This window comes from Cynocephalus volans, chromosome X (assembly GCF_027409185.1).
Source record: "Cynocephalus volans isolate mCynVol1 chromosome X, mCynVol1.pri, whole genome shotgun sequence".
NCBI lineage: Eukaryota > Metazoa > Chordata > Mammalia > Dermoptera > Cynocephalidae > Cynocephalus > Cynocephalus volans.
Genome location: NC_084478.1, coordinates 137407157 through 137428454, shown reverse-complemented (window position 1 = coordinate 137428454; position 21298 = coordinate 137407157). Strand labels below are relative to the sequence as shown.

Below are 21298 nucleotides of genomic sequence, written 5' to 3'. Positions count from 1 at the left end.
TGATGTATACAAAACAGAAGGAAGGATGGTGGTGGAAGACTGAGCCCTTTAAAAGCATGAAAAAATTAGATATTCATTTCTGTTTCCAGTTTACAGAGGACATTAAAGAAAGTAATTTTTGTTGTTATTTTCATTATTTTGTTGTTACTTTTGCTGTTATTTTTGTTATTATTAGATATGCAGATAGGGAAGGACCAGCGTAGCAGAAAAGAAAAACGGCAGTTCTAAAGGAAAGACAAATATTTGTGTGTGTCTACTGTATGCCAGACGCTTCCATTAGTGTCATTCTATTTTCATCCTTACAACTCAATGAGGTAGATATTATTATCATTCTCCCCATTCGGAAAATGAGAAAACATACCCAGATTAAAACAGCTAATAATGAAAGAGCCCAAGATTTGAACCCAAGTAATCTGGCTCTTATCCCCTATGATTTACTACCTTCAACTTAGATATATAACTGGTACTCAGTGAAGCATTAAAAGAGAACTATTTATAAATAGTTCAGCCAATGATAAGCAAAATAGGTGAAGTGATGATCTTCTTAGGAGATTCTTGAGAAGCATTAAAAGTCTTAAGAAATTTGTTTTGAAGACTGGAAGATGAAGAGAGGGTTCCCTGTGATTCCCCTCAAGGCAATAGTTTGTTCATTTATGGATACCACAAGGCAGAGCATTGGTGCCAGTAGTGTTTCATCTATGAATAGGACTGGCTTGACCTATTATGGATTGACAGCAATCTCCAAACAAATAAATTCTGTCCCTTGGGTCTTTTATATCCACTCTCATACAACTTTATAACCTTTTCTTAATGACCCATGCAAATGGGCATGACTTGTGGTGGGGGAAATCCTAAATCCCATTCAGAGAACATTCTCTTTGTCATTGCAATGGTTTAGATGGATTTTTGGCCACAAATCCACCTTCCACCTCCATGTCAATTAATGAGTCTGGCAGGCAGCATTTACTATGTTAAACAGCTGGTGGGAAGAGGAGAAGTGTATCAGCCAGGGTTCTCCAGGGAAACAGAATATATATATGTATCTCCATATATATGTATCTTCTTATATATGTATCTCTGTATATGTGTCTCCAGATAAGTATGTATCTCCATATATACATATATAGGGAGAGAGAGATTTATTTCAGTTTATTTCAAGGAATTGGCTTACATGATTGTGGGGATGGCAAGTCTGAAATCTGTACAGCAGGCTGGCAGACTAGAAACTCTCCGGAAGGAGTAGATGTAGTGGTCTTAAGGCAGAATTTCTCTTTTCTCAGACAAACCTCAACTGTGTTCTTAAGACCTTTAACCAATTGGATGAGGCCCACCCGCATTATCAAGAACACTCTCCTTTTTTTAAATCCAACTGACTGTAGATACAGTAGTCCCCCTTAATCTGCAGGGAATATGTTCCAAGTCCCTCAGTGGATGCCTGAAATCACAGATGGTATCAAACCTTGTATATGCTATGTTTTTTCCTATACATACCAAACTATAATAATGTTTAATTTATAAATTAGACACAGTAAGAGATGAATAACAACTAAAAATAGAAAGCAATAATTATAACAATATACTGTAATAAAAGTTATGTGAATGTCATCTCTCTCAAAGTGTCTGATTGTACTGTACTCATTCTTCTTGTGATGATGTGAGATGATAAAATTCCTACTTGATGAGGTGAAGTGAGGTGAAAGATGTAGGCATTGTGATGTAGCATTTAAAACTTATGAATTGTTCATTTCTATAACTTTTCATTTAATATTTTCAGACTGCAGTTGACTGTGCATAACTAAAATCACAGAAAGAGGAACTGCAGACAAGAGGGGACTACTGTGTTAGCCTCAACTACAAAATACCTCCACAGCAACACCTAGATTGGTGTTTGAATAACTCAGTAGTGTATAACCAAACCAAGTTGAGAAATAAAACTGACCATCAAAAGAAGCCTAGGGGAAGTATCAAGGAGAACTTAAAAATCGTTATCTGCTCATGGAGATAATCAAGAGTTCGTTTATACTTCATTTGAACTACAAGAAAGAAAAACATACAGTAAATTTAGTAGAGTAATTGGTCTGATTTGAGAAGAAAGTCAACATTTGTTGAGTCCCTACTGTATTCTTGGCTCATAAAACTTTTCTCATTTACTTACTTAAAATAACAGCTAAGAGGTCATAGTGGCCCATTATACTAATGAGAAAACTGCAGCTCATGGAGGTTAAACAACTAGCCCAAAGACACAAAGTTATCATGGCAGAGCTGGGATTCGATCCCAGATACGTATGAAGCCAAACTTACATTGTTTTCTGCAAAACAAGATGCCTGCCCTGTCTGCTTAATCTTTCTAGAAGTAGAGAATAATTCCTAGATGCATACAGATACATATGTCCTTGTTTGGATAGTTAGTTTAGTTTTTGTGTTTGGTTTTTGTTTGTTTGTTTGTTTGTTTGTTTTTAAATAAGCACTGAAGTTTTAAGGAATCAAGAGTCAAGGTTTGGGTGAAGCAAATAAACTTACTCAAGTACACAGAGTTAAATCAACATAGAAGGTGAACTGGAGGATAGCTTTCTTGACAAGTAGTGTCAGATTTTCCCTCACTACGCTTGCCTTAAACTGCTCCTGTATTATCACGAATTCAGCCTCTCTGTCTTAAAACATAAGCCATTTGGGCTTTTCTTTTTTCAGTTCAAACCTAGATTATTTTCTATGGCTAATGCAGTTCTTCAAATCCTCTTTTTGGAAACTGCCGTAATATTACAGCTACTTCTCTGAAAAAGCAAAAATAAAAAATACAGTATTATCCATCATTTGTTACTGTTCATTTATCTTTTTCTAGGAGATTTCTACAACAAGACACAATTGGTAACAGTATAATAAATATAATAAATGTCATAGAAGAGAGTGGTAAGATGTCCATAATTAAGTCTGATTCCCTATCAGGGCTTTTTATCATTGAAAAAGTGTTTTACTGAAAGATCTTTTTTAATGCAGGGAATTGCTTACATCTCTCTCCTGTGGATTTAAGTTGCTTTGAATATTAAGGAGTGTTATATTGCCCTTTATCCATTTTTAAGATACAGTGATAATATGTTATCATTATCTTACTTTTATATAGTATTTTATGCTTTTTGAATGTTCTCAAGTACATTATCTGAAAGACATCATTATCCTTAAAAGAGAAGTAAGGTAGAACCATCTAGTGCAGAATGAACTGAAATCAAAGTCTGTTATGCTCTAATGCAGTAGTCTTATCGGAAACCACATCTACAGATGGACAGAGTTGGCTTACAGGGGAAGTAGTCTTGCTTTGTCAGAGATATAGAAGGAGATGGTGGTGCAGGTGGGCAGGGTCCATTACAGGCTGTCTTACAAAAAGAAACCAAGAGCCTTTCTGGAGCGAACCAAAAATCCTAAATCTGGAATTCAAATAGAACAGGGAGCCAAACAAGGTAGTCAGATGTGGAAGGTTCAGGCATGGTAGAGTTCAGCCACATTTTACTGCACAATTTTCCTCTGCTGCATCTTTCTCCAAATGCCATCTCAAAGACACCGTCTGGTTTCTGACACTATGTTTGTGACCCTGAACAAGATATTTAACCTTTTTGGCTCCTCACTTTTCTTATGTTACGTTACAGGAATTTCTTTGAAGATGAATAATGCATTGTATTAAAGATGCTGCTGAATGTTAAATGGTCATTTTTCTGTTATTGTTAGCACAAGGGAGAGCAACAGTGTTAGATTTGGCTTTGCAGAAATGCATGCAGTGATTTTGTTTAAGATATTAAAATTAGTTTACAAGTTTTGGGTGAATATCAACTTATGATATGGAATTTCTTCTCAGAAGTCTACTGGACAGTGAAAAGAAGTCATCTATGGAATGAATATTTAGCTAGAGGGAATTCATAAAGTAGAGAAACAAATGGATATAGTTGAGTCCCCACAAAAGGAAAGGGCACTAAAATTAACCTACTTTTAACTTTAGTTTTATTTTGGTTGTTCATTTGGTTGAAACTGTCATATTTTTTCTTTCTCAGCTTTGACCTTGTAGCCATCGGCGGTATCTCTGTCATTTTAATCTTTGACCGATCACCTTTCCTGTCTGAGAAAAGGACACTCTGGTTGCCCTGGAATCAGTTTATTGTGGTGGAGAAAGTAATCATGCAGAGAGGTGTATCAGACCCGCCATCTTGCGATATCTCCAACTTTATCAGCCCAAACCCTATTGTGCTTCCTTCACCACTCACATTATTTGGAGGGTCCTGTCCAGAGAGGGGAACTATTGTTCCTGAGCTGCAGGTGGGTATATTGGCCTTTAAATATACAAAATCATAGTACCATGGTGCAGTCAACAGTGTATAATGGCTAGATTTCTTTTCCTATTGTTTCCGCCAGCCCTATAATGTGCTGCCTTTTGTTTGCCAAGAGAAGCCTTCAAATGTAGTCTCTCTGGCACACATTTGCAAGGTGATTGGCCAGGTATTAGGGTGCTGTCTGTGGCCATGGAATAGAGTGAGATGAACTACCTGTCTTGAGAATTAAACCCTAAACCTTGACCTAATGGGTACTGTGCTTTAAAAAACAAAGCTAGCTGGCTTAATCGTGATAATGGTATAATCAATGAGCTTGGTCCGTTTGTGGTTCTGAAATTAAGACTCCTTAAGAAATCTAGTTTTCTTCCATTGTCTAGTTTGCATCCATTGTCATTATTCTTAAAATTCATGACAACTCCTCTTGTTTAGCTGTATTTAATAAAGGTAGTTTTGAAGACGGTGGGGTTTTTTTAAACTTTTGATTCTGAGTGGTCAAGCTTTATAGTCAGAAGAAGACATTTTTAAACCTTAATATTCTAGCATTCCCGAGAACTCTTCTTTACTGAACATTCAATATTGTCATTTCAATATTAAGCCATTCAAACAGCCATAGTACAATTCTGCCACTGCATTACAGAAACATTTTAATATAGTTAAATGGGGAAGCTACCAAAATGGACTCATAAGTCTTACAGATCCAGAAATCAAGAAGTATACTCAAAAAGAGGTAAAGGGACACTCAAAGATTAAATTGGTTTTTCTTCCATCACAACATCCCCACCAGCTATTGGCAGTGCCCAGAAGATACCATGTAGGAAAGGTTCGCACAAAAATAATGCTCTACAGGAAAAGCAGTTCAAAGAGTTGCCCCTCCTGTCTTTTCCTTTGCTTTTCTTTAGAAAGGAAGAAGGAACATGACAGTATTTACTGTGTACATTTGATTGGTACACCAATCCCTTCACAGATGTCATTTGTAAGTATGGGTCTTCTTTCAGCATAAAAGTATTCATACATATCCGGGATTGCATGTTTTCTTAGGGAAATGAAAGAGTAAGGTGGCAACATGCTATCCTTCACTACTGTACTTCTGCCACCATCTGAGAAAATAGCCAGTGGACAACTCTGGTGTCATGTAGCTAATACAGAGGAAGAAAATCTGGGCAAAGAGTACATAAGAGCGATTGTGTCCTCAGAAACAGGAGAATGACCAAAATTCCTGGACAATATAAGATATCATGTGTTTAACAATCCGTTTTGCTATGTGCACAAGTTTGAAAAAGTAGGAGGGGACAAGGTTCTGAGGTAAAAATGCATGAGGGCACAAAATATCCACACTATCCATTTCACCTGAAATGTGTTGAATAGGATGGGCTTTTACTTCAGATGTGTTTTGAAAGATGAAAGCCATGGAACACTAGATTCAGCCTTAGTAACCACTTTTGATTATTTGACTCTATCCGTGATAATAAGCAAATAAGTAATAGCAATTAAGTTAAGAAGCCAAGTGGTATTTTCATTCTGAGACCAACGTTTAGTATAAAATTTGCAGAAGAATTAGTGGGAGTTACTTGCTTCTCAGTCACAAGTGCCAACTTGGAGAAACTTGTTCTCAGCCACTGATACATCCAGGCACAGAGAAATATGTAAGAAAAATTTGATTAAAAATTTGTCCTTGGGATCATTCCAAAGCTCCAAAGAAAAAGAATTTGATGGCATCAGTAAAGATTAATTCTAGGGAAACCATAATCTTTGTCATAAACTATTGCTTGCTGGTCCTGCTTCTGTAGTCCTTCCTCTTAGACAGCCTAATCTGAATAATAATTGCAGCAATGGTTTTGTGATATATGACTTAACACCAAACAAGATTTTGTGTGTGTGTGTGTATAAGAAAAAGACCCCTTCATAGAGCCCATAGCACTGAATTGCTTGACATTCAGCAGTGTGAACTTTTCCAACTCCTACTAAGCAATTTTTGGAACACTGTGGAAAAACTGAAATTGTTCTTTACACAATCTTTCCTGGCAGGGGAAAAATGAGAGCAATCCTTAGGGTTGACTGGATGTCTTATCCCCATGGAGATTCAGTGCAAAATTCAAAACCTGTGGTCACACAGTCTCACAAAGATTCTAGAACGAATGTCTTTACATTCATAGATCCCTTTAGGCTCTCTCTGTCAGCATGTTTCTAAGACAACAAAGCATGTAATAACCTCGTCCACCCATGACCACTGATGAGCCAATTTGGCTTTTTTTTTTTTTTTTTTCTCTCAGGTTGTACAGGAGGAAATCCCTATTCCTTCCAGCTTTGTGAGGCTGAGTTACCTAAGCAGCCGCACCCCTGGGTATAAAACCTTGCTACGGATCCTTCTGACACATTCAACAATTCCTGTGGGGATGATAAAAGTACACCTCACCGTAGCTGTGGAAGGGCGACTCACACAGAAGTGGTTTCCTGCTGCAATTAATCTCGTTTACACATTTGCCTGGAACAAGACCGACATCTACGGACAGAAGGTTTGGGGACTGTCAGAGGCTTTGGGTATGTTGAAGTAATTCTATGTAAATAACAGTATTATGTTCACAAAATAGAAAATACCGGTTGTGTATTAATTTGTATTTGGAATAATTATTGATTTTCTTCTATTTAAAGGATCTATGGCATTTTTTCATTTAAACTCTCCCATTAGGCCTGTTTAGAGTTCCCTTTTGACACATTTTTGCTTCAAGATGATTTTAGTTCCCCTTTCGTGATGGCTGCATACCAGTGGAATCACACAGTTTCTGACTTGTAACTGTCTCCAGAGCTGAATGTTGCCTTCTAACTGTGACCTTTGGTGTGGCGTTCTTTAGGCCATGTTTTTGAATTTGACATTTAGACTGTCATTTCCACTTAGAAACTACAAAATTCCAACTTATAGGCATCTCCACTTATTATCTTCTATGTCTGAGATGGTTAGATTCCACTAACTTGTTACTTCAGTAGGTTAAATAAAAAATCATCTCGACTTCCTATTCCTTTTGATTTTCTGTAATCTCAAGACTTTAAAACCTAGAATCTTAGAGATAGCAGGGCCCTTAAGAGGTTCTTTGGGCCTATGGTTTTTAGATATTTAATTCTCACACACAAATGACATTATTTTAAAATGAGACTGAGATAGATTTGCCAGTTTGGGGGGAGGGGTTGCCAATTAAGAATATTTTTAAAAGAAAAAAAAACTCACTACAATCTACTATTTCCTACCACTTCCATTATTTTATAAAGGAGGGATACCTTAACACCAAAAAAAGGGAAATAGTCTGTCTTAAATGGCAGTAAGCAATCTAACACTGAAACGGAGAAAGAGACAGACAGAGACATACAGAGAGAGACAGAGACACCGAAGTCTTTATTTCTCTCCCTCTGTAGAAGATAATGAAAGCTTCCTAAGTACAGGTCCATGGACCTGCAGTTGGGAGCCATTGATCCTTGTGCCTTCAGGCAGTACCCCACGGAAGCCACTCTTGGACAAATGAGAAGATTATTTTAAAGCTCTCCAGAGGAGACATTTCCACATCCTTGGAAAAGTCTATCATGGTACAACTCCCATGTAGCTGACCTATATTTCTTAGACTATAGTGTATTGATTTCCTCTCTTTCCAGAGGAAAATATAAAGAGAAAAAAGACTGATGACCCATCTCTATCCAATAGACACTCGTATGTTTAAATAATTAACTCATCTGTGTTGTACTTTATTAGAATGCAAGGAACATGGACAGATTCAGATTTCCTCAGTTTATTAGTCCATTTCTGTTGCTTATAACAAAGAACACAGAACTGGGTAATTTGTAAGAAAACAAAATTTATTGCTTACAGTGTCAGAGGCTGGGATGTCCAAAGTCCAGGGAACACATCAGGTGAAGGCTTTCTTTGGTGGTGACTTCAATGACGGCAGGGTATCACATTGCAAAAAATGCCAGAGCAGAGAGAGAGAGAGACTCCCCTGTCTCTTCTTTAAAGCCTTCAGAGCTACACCCCTGACCACCATTTTTAATCCATTCACTACAGCACGGTCCTACAGTCCAATCACCTCTTCAAGCCTCTACCCTTCAATCACCATAACAGGATTTTCCACCCTCCTAGCAGTTACAGTGGAGGCCAAGTTTCTAATACATAAAACTTGAGGGACACAAATCAAGCGTCAGTGAGTTTGGGGGCATAATTCAATCCACTACACTCGGCTAATGGGGAGCTATTGTAAAGACATATGGGAAAGTAAAAAAGAGCAAGAAACAGCATCAGCAGCCTTACAGGCAGGCCTCGCAGAACTATAGCTTTGTTCAGGATACATGGTAGTTCTAGAAGGCCAGCATCTGCTCTGTCAACTCAACAACAGCTCTAGTTGTCCCCTCTGCAGCAAGAGTCCACTGCTTCCCACAGTGGTGACTCAGCCGTATCTATGACTGAGCTCATCTCCTGCCATACCAACTTCCATCTTTTTTTTCTCAGCTCTTCAAACTCTACAGTCTGCTAACTTGATCTGTATCTTGTATTCAGATTCCTCCAGGAGAGATTATCATACTGTTTGAGACAGTCACCATATAGTATAGAACACTCCATAAGGCAGAACTCTACCATTAGGCTAACTACCACCGCCGTTGCTGGCCAGAGTCCGGAGTTGTGCTCAATCCCTATTCCGTGAATGTAGTGGTTAAGAAAACAACTCTGAAGCCAGACTCCTTCCCTGCGTTCAAATCATTCCTTCTCTTCTTACTAGCTGTCTAACACTGGGTAAATTACTTAATCTCCACATGCCACAGTTCCTCCATCTATAAAATGGGTATCATAAAGATTATGCTACTCATAGGTTCATTATGATATGACAATTAAATGAGGTGAATAATGTAGAGTGCTTGGTACATTGTAAGCACTCAAAACGTGTTTTTTGCTGGTATTTTGTTGTTGTTGTTGTTTGTTTGTTTGTCTGTTTTCATTTTGAGTTTGTTTTTTTTTTTTTCAGTTTTGCTGTGGCCAGAGTATTGGGATCACATGGTATAAAGCATGGAGCCTATGAAGGTGTTTGTTACCTCAGCTTCTCTTAGAAGAGGGCTATGGTATAACAGGCAGGCACTCTGTGCTATTTATCCTCCATTTGCCCTCCTCGCCACACACACACAACACACATACACACACACACAATTTCTTTTCTTCTCCTCTCCATGCTCTGAGAGGCTGGCTTCTATGGACTGCATTGCCTGGACGCCTTTGCCCTCTGGCTTCCCATTTGATTCGGTCAATGGGTGGCACCATCCAGAGACTGCAGGGTGGAAGGAGAACAAGATCAGTATATTTAGCCCTCTACCTGCTTTACTGCAGTTCTGGCAGTGACTGCATGAGAAAATAGCAGCTTCTGTCGAGTACCCCCCCTCCAAATCTCCAAGCCCCCTCTGTTTTCTGTGTTATCATTCCTTCCCTTGTCCCTGCAAGCCCAGGAGGCTTCCCAGTGTTGCCAGTCCCTGGGTGGGTCTCCATCCCTTGTTGATCTCCTTAACCCTGCCCACACCTTCATTCAAACTCTTCAGTGAACACTTACAAGTGTGACATATCATTCCTGCTGGGACTGACTGATACATGCTCAAAGCCTTATATTCCCCTCTCCAGGATGTTATCCTATAGTATTTGCTTCACTAGGCAGAGTAATGCAAAATTCATCTAACTTTTCTCTGTAGGTCTTGTTTTTCAATTATTTATGACCTTCCTGAGACTCCTGCTGGGTTCTGGGGGGTTTTTTGTTGTTGTTTTATGTTTTTAAGTTGTGACACTTAGAAATTTACCCTGTACTCTCATGAAGAGCTGACCAGTTAATATCTAGCAGTCATTTCTGGATAGCCTTCACAGAAATACACTCAACCTCATTATTTAAAAATAACAGTTTTCTTAAAATATAATTCACATACCATAAAGTTCACCCATTTAAAGTGTACAATTCAGTGGTTTTTAGTATTTTCACGAGGTTGTACAGCCATCACCAATATCTAATTCCAGAACATTTTCATCATCACCCCACAAAGTAACTCCATATGCATTAGCAGTCATTCCTCACTCCTCCTCTACCCTGGCCCTGGCAACCACTGTTTTGGGGGGGGGGTTGGTTTTTTTGGGTTTTTTTGGTCTTTATAGATTTACCTATTCTGGATATTTCAAACAATGGAATCATGCAATATGTGGTCTTTTGTGTCTGACTTCATTCACTTGGCATAATGTTTCCAAGGTTCATCCACATCATAGCATGTATCAGTACTTCATTCTTTTTTATGACTGAGTAATATTCTGTTGTATAGACATACCACATTTACTAGTCCATTCATCAGCTGATGGACATTTGAGTTGTTTTCACCTTTTGGTGACTTTGAATAGTGTTGCTATAAACATTCTTATACAAGTATTTATTTCAATACTTGTTTTCAATTTTGGGGGGTATATTCCTAGAAGTGGAATGCTGGATCATATGGTAATTCTATGTTAAACTTATTGAGAAACTGCCAAACTGTTTTCCACAGTGGCTGCGCCTTTTTATCAACCTCACTTTATACATGAGATGTGTTACATCTTTTCCTTTTAAATACTTACAGTGCTAATAATTCTAAAATCTTCCTCCTTGTTCTAGTTAAGCACCCTCAGTGACTCCATGGATAACTGAGCAAACAGCTAATCACAAATATAAGCAAAGACTTTCTAGTATGGACACCAATGATAAAACCTCTATTCCTATTTTTTGCCTATGGTTGTCAGTTTACTTTCTGTTTCTAAAATTGTGTCCCTTGTCAAAACTTTCTCAAGCATTCTAAGTATAAAACAGCCTATAATTAACGTGCTGTAATATATGTTGTTGGTTCCCTTTTAAGGCTAATAACAGTAATAAAAGCAAGAGACTATAGACCCACTCAGAAATATTCAAAGAGGGAGAGCAAAAAATGTTTTTCATGGTATTTTATGTGCCCTTGAGGGACACATTCTTTGTTTTAGGGTGAGAAAGAAAACTAGTAAGGCTCCCAAGGAAGACAGCCAAAACAGTTTCACATGTCATCATACCTAGAATGGAATATGGATTATTTACCTTGCAGGAAATCCCCCTGATAACTTAATCATGGTTTTCTAATGGTTAAGGGGATTTTATTTACTACCTAGTCTTTATCTCCATCTCTGTGGATACTAGGAGAATTTTTTGATGATGGTAAGGCATTTGAACAGGAGGCAGAATGAAGCTGAAGAATCTACTACTCTGAAGATAGATTGTGAACTCCTTAAGAACACAATAGACAACAAATAGTTTAAGGGATAAATGGATGGAGAAAAAGGGATCAGATATGTAACCATTGATCTGATACCTTAATGTCTACAATTGAATCTAAGCAAACAAAGAAAGAAAAAAGGAAACATTTATTTGTACTCCTGGTAATATTGTGTGATCATTTAACTGATATGGGAATAAGCAGACTAAATTTTGCACCAAATATTAATAACAGTGCTATACGTGGCACTTCTCAGATTTGCTTCGGATCAGAAATCCTAGTAAAGCTTTTTGGTAGGCAGAATAACAGGCACCAAAGATGTCCATCCTTGAAACCTATGAAAATGTTATGATCCATGCCAAAAGAGAGTCAAAGTTACAGATAAATTAAGGTTGCTAATCGGCTTCTGATTTAAGATTGGAAATTATCCTGGCTCATCGTCGGCGGTGGGGGGGGGGGACCTTAAAAGTCATAAGGGTCCTTAAAAGTGGAAGAAAGAGGAAGAAGGGAGGTCAAAGTTACAGGAAGATATAATGCTGGAAGAAAGGCACAGAGTGATGTAACATTGTTGGCTTTGAAGAGGGGAAAGGAGCCATGAACCAAGGAATGTGAGTGGCTACTAGAAGCTGGAAAAGGCAAGGAAATGAATTTCCCTTTGGAGCCTCTTGAAGAAACTCAGCCCTGCTGACTTTTGCTCAGTGAGGCCCATTTGAGACTTCTGACCTCCTTAACTGTAAAATGATAAATTTGTCTTGTATGAAGCCTTTAAATATGTGGTAATTTGTTACAGCAGCAGTAGGAAACTAATACAAGCCTTTTCCAACATTTATATAGTCCCAGTTATAGCGAGGATTTTGGTTAAAACTATGGCTAGAAAGGCCTCCCACTCTTCTTCCTTCCCATGCCAGTTAAATATAAATCTCTGGCTCACCCATTTTTGAGTGATGGAGAAAGAGGGGTTCAGATTTAAACAAGCTGAATTTGAAGTGAATGTCTAAGTTGAAATGTACACTTAGTTTGAAATGTGGGAATCTTGTTTCCCACATAGCTTACCTGTGGGGAATTGGCGTGATCTCTAATGACTGGGATGTCACAAAAGGAGAAAGGAGTGTTGAGGGAAAGCCAAAATGAGAAAAGGAGTGCTTGAGATCCTAGGGTATCCCACCATTTTTTGTAATGAAACAGACTTTGCAACTAGAGGGATAATACTAGAATGAGTAAATTACCAACAGAGGTTGTGTGAACTCCTTCCTCGGAGAAGTATCAATGGCAACTGATAAGATTGATTAATCCACCTACAATATTGATCAAGTGGAAGAGTAAAACCACCCCCAGGGTTCCAGTACAAAAACCACAATCGCTAGTTCATCCGGCTTAAAGATTTTGTTGTCTGATACACAGACAAGACTCCCCTGCTAAAAACTCCATGTGAGCATTTTAAATAATTTGGCCTTAGTGCTTTATTCTTTGGCTCTAAATAAGGTGAGATGTCTGGAAATCATTGTATTTTATTTAGTTTCTTTCCCAGCTCTGCTACTTGCAAAACAACGTAAAAAAAAAAATCATCATTGCTAAGTTCACAGTGCTGTTAAAATTCTAGAAACGGCTTATTTAATTTGACAAACTGGCTTGTTCAGGGGCTCTGATCTGCATCCATTATGTGAATTTTGTCAAAATAATTCCCTATGTCCGCCTGTGTCTGCATACATTATCAATATGTAATAATGCATTCTGCCTGGTCTTCATTTTAATTAAATTAAATTGCAGCAGTTCGAAGTCCTGGAAGTTCAGAAAATCAGCCATGCGCCTTTAGTAGCACTGCTATAAACAATTCTATTTTTCTTCAAGGTTATTGGCAACAACAATTTCAGAATTATTTAGTACAGTAGTTTGGCAAGAAAGAGTGGTGTTTCTGAGAGAACTAGACTTCCTAAAGGTTCACGACACATAGGAGTCTGCCTAAATTGTGTTAGAAGAAGGGGAACATTAATAGTAATAGGTGCTAAGCTACAGTTACTTTGTGCACACAAAACATTCCTGAGAACGATGCTTTAGTGTTCATAAATTTCCCTTCAGTAAAACCTAAGCAGGCTGGGCAGCCACAAAAATAGCATCCACTGAATATTGTAATAATAAAAGGGTAGTGCTTTACAATTTGCAAAGTACTTTCACATACATTATCTCATTTTAATCCTTATAACATTTCTGCCTGGTAGGCATGGTAGGATTAATATGATTGTCATTTTACAGACGGGGAAACTGAGGTTCAATAAGAGCAAGTAACTTGCCTGAAGTATTGTGCAGAGCGAGGATTCAAACTCGGGTCCCCCAGTCCTGAGTTCTGTATGCTTTTCACTGCTGCCTCTCTTCACTAAAGTGAACAACCCATACCCAATTCAATGCCCCAGTAACTTTCTGTCTGAAAAGCTAGCAGAGATAATAATCTTTCATCATTTCTCTCTACTCATGAATTCATAATCGTTAACTGAGAGCAGGGCTGTTTTATCCATTCAACTTTATAGGCACAGTGCCAAGGATATGAGTTTTTCAAAGACCTACAAAATGTTTGCAACCTACAAAACAAGTTTATTGGCACCAAAATATAAAAAGAAAACCAGAAAATCAACGTTAATAAATGTTTAAATAAGTGTCTTCAAAGTGGAGCATTGTGTCAGCTTGTCAACTGCAACTCAATTTTCACACATATGAAATATGTTTAATGTGGGATATGAGTTGTATCCATTTTTAATATGTCTGATAAGATGCAAGATAGGACCTCCAAAAATAAGACTGCCTGGGGCCTACCAAGGTGTTCAAATGGCCCTGACTAATACTCTGGTAAGCAAGTGGTCTGTGCCCATTTCACACTGCTGGTCACACCCATTAGAAGATTGTGAAATCCATTTGGTGAGTCAACCAGCACTTTTTTTTAATGGAACAGAATGTAATAGAACAAAAGTGAACAGAATAGAATAGAAAATATCAGAATGTGATGCTATTAAGAGAGTAGTGTCTTGGAAAACTTTGTTCCAATTATATGTGCTTGTGTGTGTGTGTGTGTGTGTGTGTGTGTGTGTGTATCTCCCCATGTGTATATTAGGTCACAGTCAAATTGTGTATCTTATCATGACTTTCAGGCATAAAAGTTTGAAAGCAATTGGTAAGACAATAAGCCAAGACACCCCAAAATTAAATGATTTATGACACCATATGATTTATTTTCCAAATCAACATTTATGACTATTCCTGCCTCCCAATTCCCTCTACCAACCCATCTTAGAGCATTATGGAGATATTCCTTTAAGATTGAGTGACCATGTAATTTATCATTCAAACCAGATACTTTTGAGAGTTAAAGGAGATGCTGTTAATAATTACATCAAGAAAGCAACATAACTGAGCACTGTTTTTAGCTAACCTGGTTACATAGTACTAGTACTTCAGGGCTATCCCTAGCTTCCAGTTCTTCTCTGTTAAATTCCAAGCAAATAAAAAGTTATCTATTTAGCACTTCTGAATTGTGGGCCTTCCCCTTAATACCTGTGATTAAGCATAGTGGACAGAAGCACTTGCCTATGAGTAAATGGGTTTGAGATCTGGTTCTTCCATTTACCAGCCAAATGACCTTGGACTAGTGACTTCACTGCTCTAGGTTTCTATTACCTCATCTATCAAACTGGAGTAAATATATCTTCTTCATGAGTTTTTGTGAGTCTTCAAGTTAGGTAATATACATAAAAATGTATTTAACTGTTATATGTTATGCAAATCTAAGGTGATACTATTTTTGTGTTAGTTATTAAGGAGGCCATGGATAAAAGTTCCAGAAAATAGGTAATCCTTCAGAGTATGGCTTGTCTCACATAACAAATTATCCTGTCCCGAGGTGGAGTACTATACTTTTTGAGGTCTTGGTTCTCACGGTCAGAAGTAGCATCACTGCTGTGACGTTGTGGGAGAAATCTGGTAGAGATTTTGTGGGCTGGTGGTGTTTTCAGCATGGATGATCCTTCTGACCCCACAGTAGGACTGCCATTCATAGGTTGAGATTTTAGTATGTTGTATTCCTAATTTTTCATATGTGGAAGAGAGTTATTAACACTGACCACAAACTTCCATATAGTCATCCTATTTGCTGCTTGTATCAAATTTACTGTTTTCTTTTCTCCTTTCGGCATACTTTCCTATTTGTTCTTCATCTTTGATTGGAAGTTAATGAAATTCTAATCCAGTGCGTATTTCCAAAGGATAATTCACAAACCTGGTGTGTGAGATAGGCATGAAAAAAAATCACTGTGTTAAATAATTTGGGAAATGCTGCCGTTGGTAGTGTGTTGTCACACAGTACAGTGGTGCATTAAGAGCATAGTAAGGGCTATGAGGAGTGCTGCAATTTTTAAAAAATCAGTATATCTTTGTCAAACCCCCAAATTTCTCAAAATTATTTGCTATGGAATCCTTATTTGACAAGACTCATTAATATTTATGGAACTAGTGTTTCAGAGATTACACTTTGAGAAATGTTGCTTTACTGTGTCATTATATTACATTTTTCCCCACTGGAAGAGTTGCATTCTTTTTGCTGTGGTTTAATTTGAGGGCTTCCTTCTGCTATGGTTATTTTGGTCATGTATCCCACTTAAGGAAAATATATCTGCAGATAAAACATTTTGATAAATAAAAGACGGGGTTAACAAGGAAAAAAAATTATCCTGCCCTGTATAATATCCACTGTATCCCAGTGCTTAGCAGGTCACTTGCCTGGCACACAGAGCAGCTCAGTGAAGGTTTACTGAGTCATTAAATAACAGCACCTTTCTTTCCATTACAATATTGCATCCCTTTTAATCAATCACATTGTTTCAAAAGACAGCCAGTCCACTTTTAAGGTGAGTCTATTTCCTAAACCCCTCCCCAACAAAGAATACCTAAATACTGCTAGAGGATAGTAATCTTTTGTTTTATATTTTTACTGGGTGGGGAGTATTGGTTTAGGGTTTTTTTTTGGTTTTTTGTTTTTGTTTTTTCTCATGAGCAATTTTTATTAAATTGATCAATTCGTTTCCTGTGACTGCATTATTTTTTACTTGTTTTTGATGCGCTAGAGAGAAAGTGACTCTCTGGCCACCCTGACCTTCTTTAAATCTCCCAAAGACACCAAGTCTCAAGACCTTGTGCATATGCTGTTCTCTCTGCCTAGGATACTCTTCCCTATACTTTGTGAAATTAACCCCTTCTCTGTACAGAGGCCTTTCTTTGCTTCCCCAGTCCAACATAAATTCCTTTGTTATGCTCTCTCATAATACCCTGCATTTTCCCGTCGTAACATTTATCACAATTTAGGTTGTGTGCTACTTGTTTTTCTTTTATATTTGTTCCTCTCACTAGAATGTAAGCTGCACTGGGGAGAATGCTGTCTTGTTCTGTCTTGTTTGTCCTCATATCCCCAGTGTCCCACACAGTGCCTGTCAACAGGAAGTGCCCATTAAATACTGCATATATGTTGAATGACTGAGTGAACAAGTCAATAAGGATGGAGGCTCAAGGTGACCCCTTACTCAGCCTTGCCTGTATAATGGGATGGTAGCTCTGCCCAGAGAGTGGAAGACAGTGCCCAGGTACACAAAGTCACAGCCTTCAGTAGAACGTAGGTCATCCAGGTTGGCTTTAAGGCAGCTAGGCTTGCACAAAACAGCCAGAAAAAATTCTCATTATATTAGGTTTCAGTGCACTGGACCATTTGGCAAAAGTGTTGTGTAGCTACCTCAGTCCTGGATGCTTTTTTTATTTTTTCCTACCTGTACTTTCTCTTCATCCAGCTACCTCATTCTTAACACTATCTTGTTTAACTGTTATTTTTGTAAACAGGTAGGGTACAGATCCTAAGTAGAGTATTACCAAATCAAATTCAGTAATTCATTGAAAGGATGATACATCATAACCAGGTAGAGTTTATTTTAAGGCCACAGGATGGTTCGACATTAGGAAATCTATTGCTATAATTCACTATCTTAATAGATTAAAGGAGAAAACTAGGTGCTAAAAAGCCACTTGATGAAAATTCAGCACCCGATTCTGACACTCTTAGTAAGCTAGGAACAACAGATAAACAAAGCGTTTCAGGCCATTGGGCAATGTGACAAATTGAGGAGCCACTGAGGTCATCCTATCCTACGATAAATCACTAGAAAATAGGAAAAGATAGACGAAGCTTTGAGAGCAGGTACCTGTTTTCAGTAGATAGCATTTTATCTGCATAGTCTTGGTCTATTGTTGACATGGCCTTCACTTGGTTCTTTAGGTCTTTTGTTTTATGTTGTTGTCTTTGTTTTTGCATTAATCTAGCATTTTAAAATAATGGGAAATATTTATTGTTCAATTTAATGATTCTTTTGGAAGAATAAGGTTTTCATCTTGTAGTTAGTTACCTTTCAAATGTCATGAAATTATTTTTAGATGTTCCTTGAGTTCATGAAGGTAACACATAAATTTCTCACACTATCAGACTAATTTTAATTATATATTGCCGTCATAAATGCAACCATTATGAATTCTAAAGACTTAGCCTGAAGCTTTTGAAAATCATCTGCTTAATCTTGTCATATTTTGCACATCAGCTTCATTGCATGGCATCTTTACCTTTGCTACTTAATGTCGATCTCCTATGCCAGCCTTTATAGATAAATGTCATAGTCACTCAACTAGGTGTCAGGAACACTGTGGCCCTCAACCTTCTTGAGGTCCCTATGCCATACATATGCTACTGCTCCGATAAGTAGAATGAGCATTCAGAGTTATTTTTCCAATGTCAAATGGCTTTGGGGGAGCAAGCTGCAGTCTTTCACCCAGTCTTCCTTATAAGCCAGTGTAACATTTGCAAGGTGACTAACGGTGGAGTCAGAGGTGCAATCCTGTGACCAGAGGACAGAGTTCTCTGCAAAAGTTACAAGCCTATCTTGACAATCAATAACTCTTAGTTAAGGAACATTCCATTAATATCTCTGTGTGGGGTTAGGGAGAGGATACAAGAAGACAGAAATCCAAATGGAATTAAGGGTGTCACAAGGGAGGTAGTCACATAGTTCAGAGAAATTACCCTCCCATATTAATGGCTTTCTCTCACTGCCTTCCCAACATATGCACAAAGCATGGGACCACTTTGCCAGCCCCTGGGAAGTGTAGTCCAGGACCCCTTGCCCTCCCATCTCTGCTCACTGTGTCTAATCTGCCTTCTACAGCTCCTCTGAAATGCTGAAGAATAATTTTTCCTTCCTATTACACTATTCTTCCTAGTCCCCAATCCAGAGCTCCAGAGGATGAATCCATGCCCTATACCATGCTGTGTTGATGATCAGACTTAATAGGCAACAGGGCACCTGGGAAATGGTAGTGGTCCACTCTGCTTATTTCACTGAGGCTAACCATGACAGTATGAGGCAAAGTGTGGTGTCAAGGCTCAGCATTTTTCATTCCTCTTTCCCCGTATTTAATTACACGAAAAAGAATAGGCATTCAGTGCATTACAGTCTGCTTCCATGACAGGAAGTCTAGGATTGCTTGCTACTGCATTTGCCAGTTCCCGTGCATTTGGAGAGAAGCTCAATTCCGTGGGGTGAAACGTCTGCCTTCTCAAAAGCCAATTGCAAGTTCCAGGATTATGTTAAAGTGGGCTGCTGTCAGAAAGAAACCTTGCCTCGTTACTCTGAGCAAGGAGCCACATACAAAAATACCCCAACACATAGCCATTCTCATTAAAGTCAGTTGGAATTTTAGACAATTCTTAGGTATAAATTATAGCTTTATTAACTCATAGAGCATTCTCAGGAGAAAGTAAATCTAATAAAAATTAGAGGAAACTTATTAAGTGGCCTCCTTGCTGTTATTTGCTGTGACTGGGGGAAAAAAGTAATATAACTGTGGGGTTTGCAGCCAATGCACTTTTTTGTTGTGGACAGGAGAGCAATTCAAAGAGCAAATAGGAGGAGGTGAAAAAGAGTATGTATGTCTCATTACCATTGCATTGAAAACTCTTTAATTGATACTTTATGTAAGCATTTCCTGCTACAGTGTTAGAAGGATCTTTAACTGAGAAGGGAAAAGCAGGCTCCAAACCACCATTGGAGGTCACCAGGGCACACTACTTATTTGCAAAACTGCGCAATCACCTTCCAGAGAAGGAATTCTAGGGAAGCTCACCAGGCTTACAATGTACAGAAGGCAGATCCAGTAATTGCCAGGTGTGCTGTGGGGAAGGAGACGATTGCTTTAAGGGAACTTGTAATTATTGTTATTGCGATTATTTATTAATCAAGACTTTTAAATGTTGGCAAGAGAAGCAGAAACAGTGTCATTCTACACACCAACATGGCCCTAAGTGTGCTCTCTAACCACCTGGGTTTGATCCTCAACTTGAACTTATCAAATGCAATCTTGAAAGAACACAATTTAGAATCATAGAGTGTTATTCTTAAAGGGCAATGAAAAGAATTATCTAGTATGGAGGTCTTTGATCTGAGGTCTTTATTTGGACTGCAGGAGGTCAGTGAACCCCCTAGAATTAAGTGCAAAATTTTGTGTGCATATGCATCATTCTAGGAAGAATAGCCATAACTTTAATCAGATTCACAATAAAGCACTCCCGAATCCAAAAGAATCTAAGAATCACCGATTCTAGTCACCCCCTCCCCACTTTGCTACTAGTGAAGAACGCAACTCCCAGAGACAGAGAATAACTTGCCTGAGCCCACACAGCTAGTTAATGGCAGATCCGAGAGTTGGTGTCTATTCTGACCCTTATTCTAAAACCAACTCTTTCTACTGTATCAGAGTTGTTTTAGCAAGGAGAGGGACTATAATGACATATCAGGGAGACTGTAGATAGCATTGATTTGTGCCATGAGTATAACCTGAACTAGATTACCTTTGAGATCCCTTTCACACTTGAGATTCTATTTCCTCCAACCTTAATAGGCAACAACATTGTCACAGATGATCCCAAAATAATTTCCGCTTAGAAATCATTTCCATTCTATGATTAGTCTTCCCTGTCCCCATTGATCTCCCTTGCTAATAATGCTTGGTTGAGGCTAATGTTAAAATGAGTTTACATTCCATGAGTCTTCACCAGCTGATGGGTGATAGAGAGGCATCCCCATGAGAACTGGCCATATATTTATCAGGGTCCAGTGAAATGAAAATAAAAATACAGAGCCTCTTGTTTTAAAAGTTTTAAGGGTTTCAAGACAGTTACAGCAGAGCATTAAATCAAGTATGGGCCTTTCTAAGCATGAGCCACACCCATGAAAATGGGGTGAAGAACAAAGAGAAGCCAACATGGAATTTAAAATTGGCCACAGATGATCTGCAAAGTTAGAGAGTTGTGCATTCCTAATTGTAAGGACTTTTTGGCTTATCCATGCGTGTGCTCACACACACACATGCCCATGCACACACAAATCAGTTTGCCTAAAATTACCATCTTTTCCCTTCACCTAATGCCAAAAAAGAAAACTAGTTTGCTTTAATTTTCCACTTTGGACCTATTGTACTGGCATTGTTTAAGCACCCGTTTCCATTAGCAGTTTTCATAACCAAATGACAAAGAAAGGCATGAGTTCTCCAGGGACAACTAAAGAGTCAGGTAGAGGCAGATTCTCAAAAGCAATGGCACATGACAGATGAACTGGGGCTATTTTCAGCTTCCAGAAAGGGGAAAG

General features: G+C 38.3%; 1 protein-coding gene across 3 annotated transcripts in view; it reads left to right on the top strand.

Annotated features, from left to right (window-relative positions):
• The window catches only part of TENM1 (teneurin transmembrane protein 1), a 559047-nt gene that overhangs the window by 421877 nt on the left and 115872 nt on the right, over window positions 1-21298 (top strand). For all 3 annotated transcript variants that reach the window (XM_063082943.1, XM_063082944.1, XM_063082942.1), the window contains exons 17-18: window positions 4038-4299; window positions 6584-6851. In XM_063082943.1, coding sequence (XP_062939013.1) covers window positions 4038-4299; window positions 6584-6851 — 530 coding nt within the window. The remainder of the gene's footprint in view (window positions 1-4037; window positions 4300-6583; window positions 6852-21298) is intronic.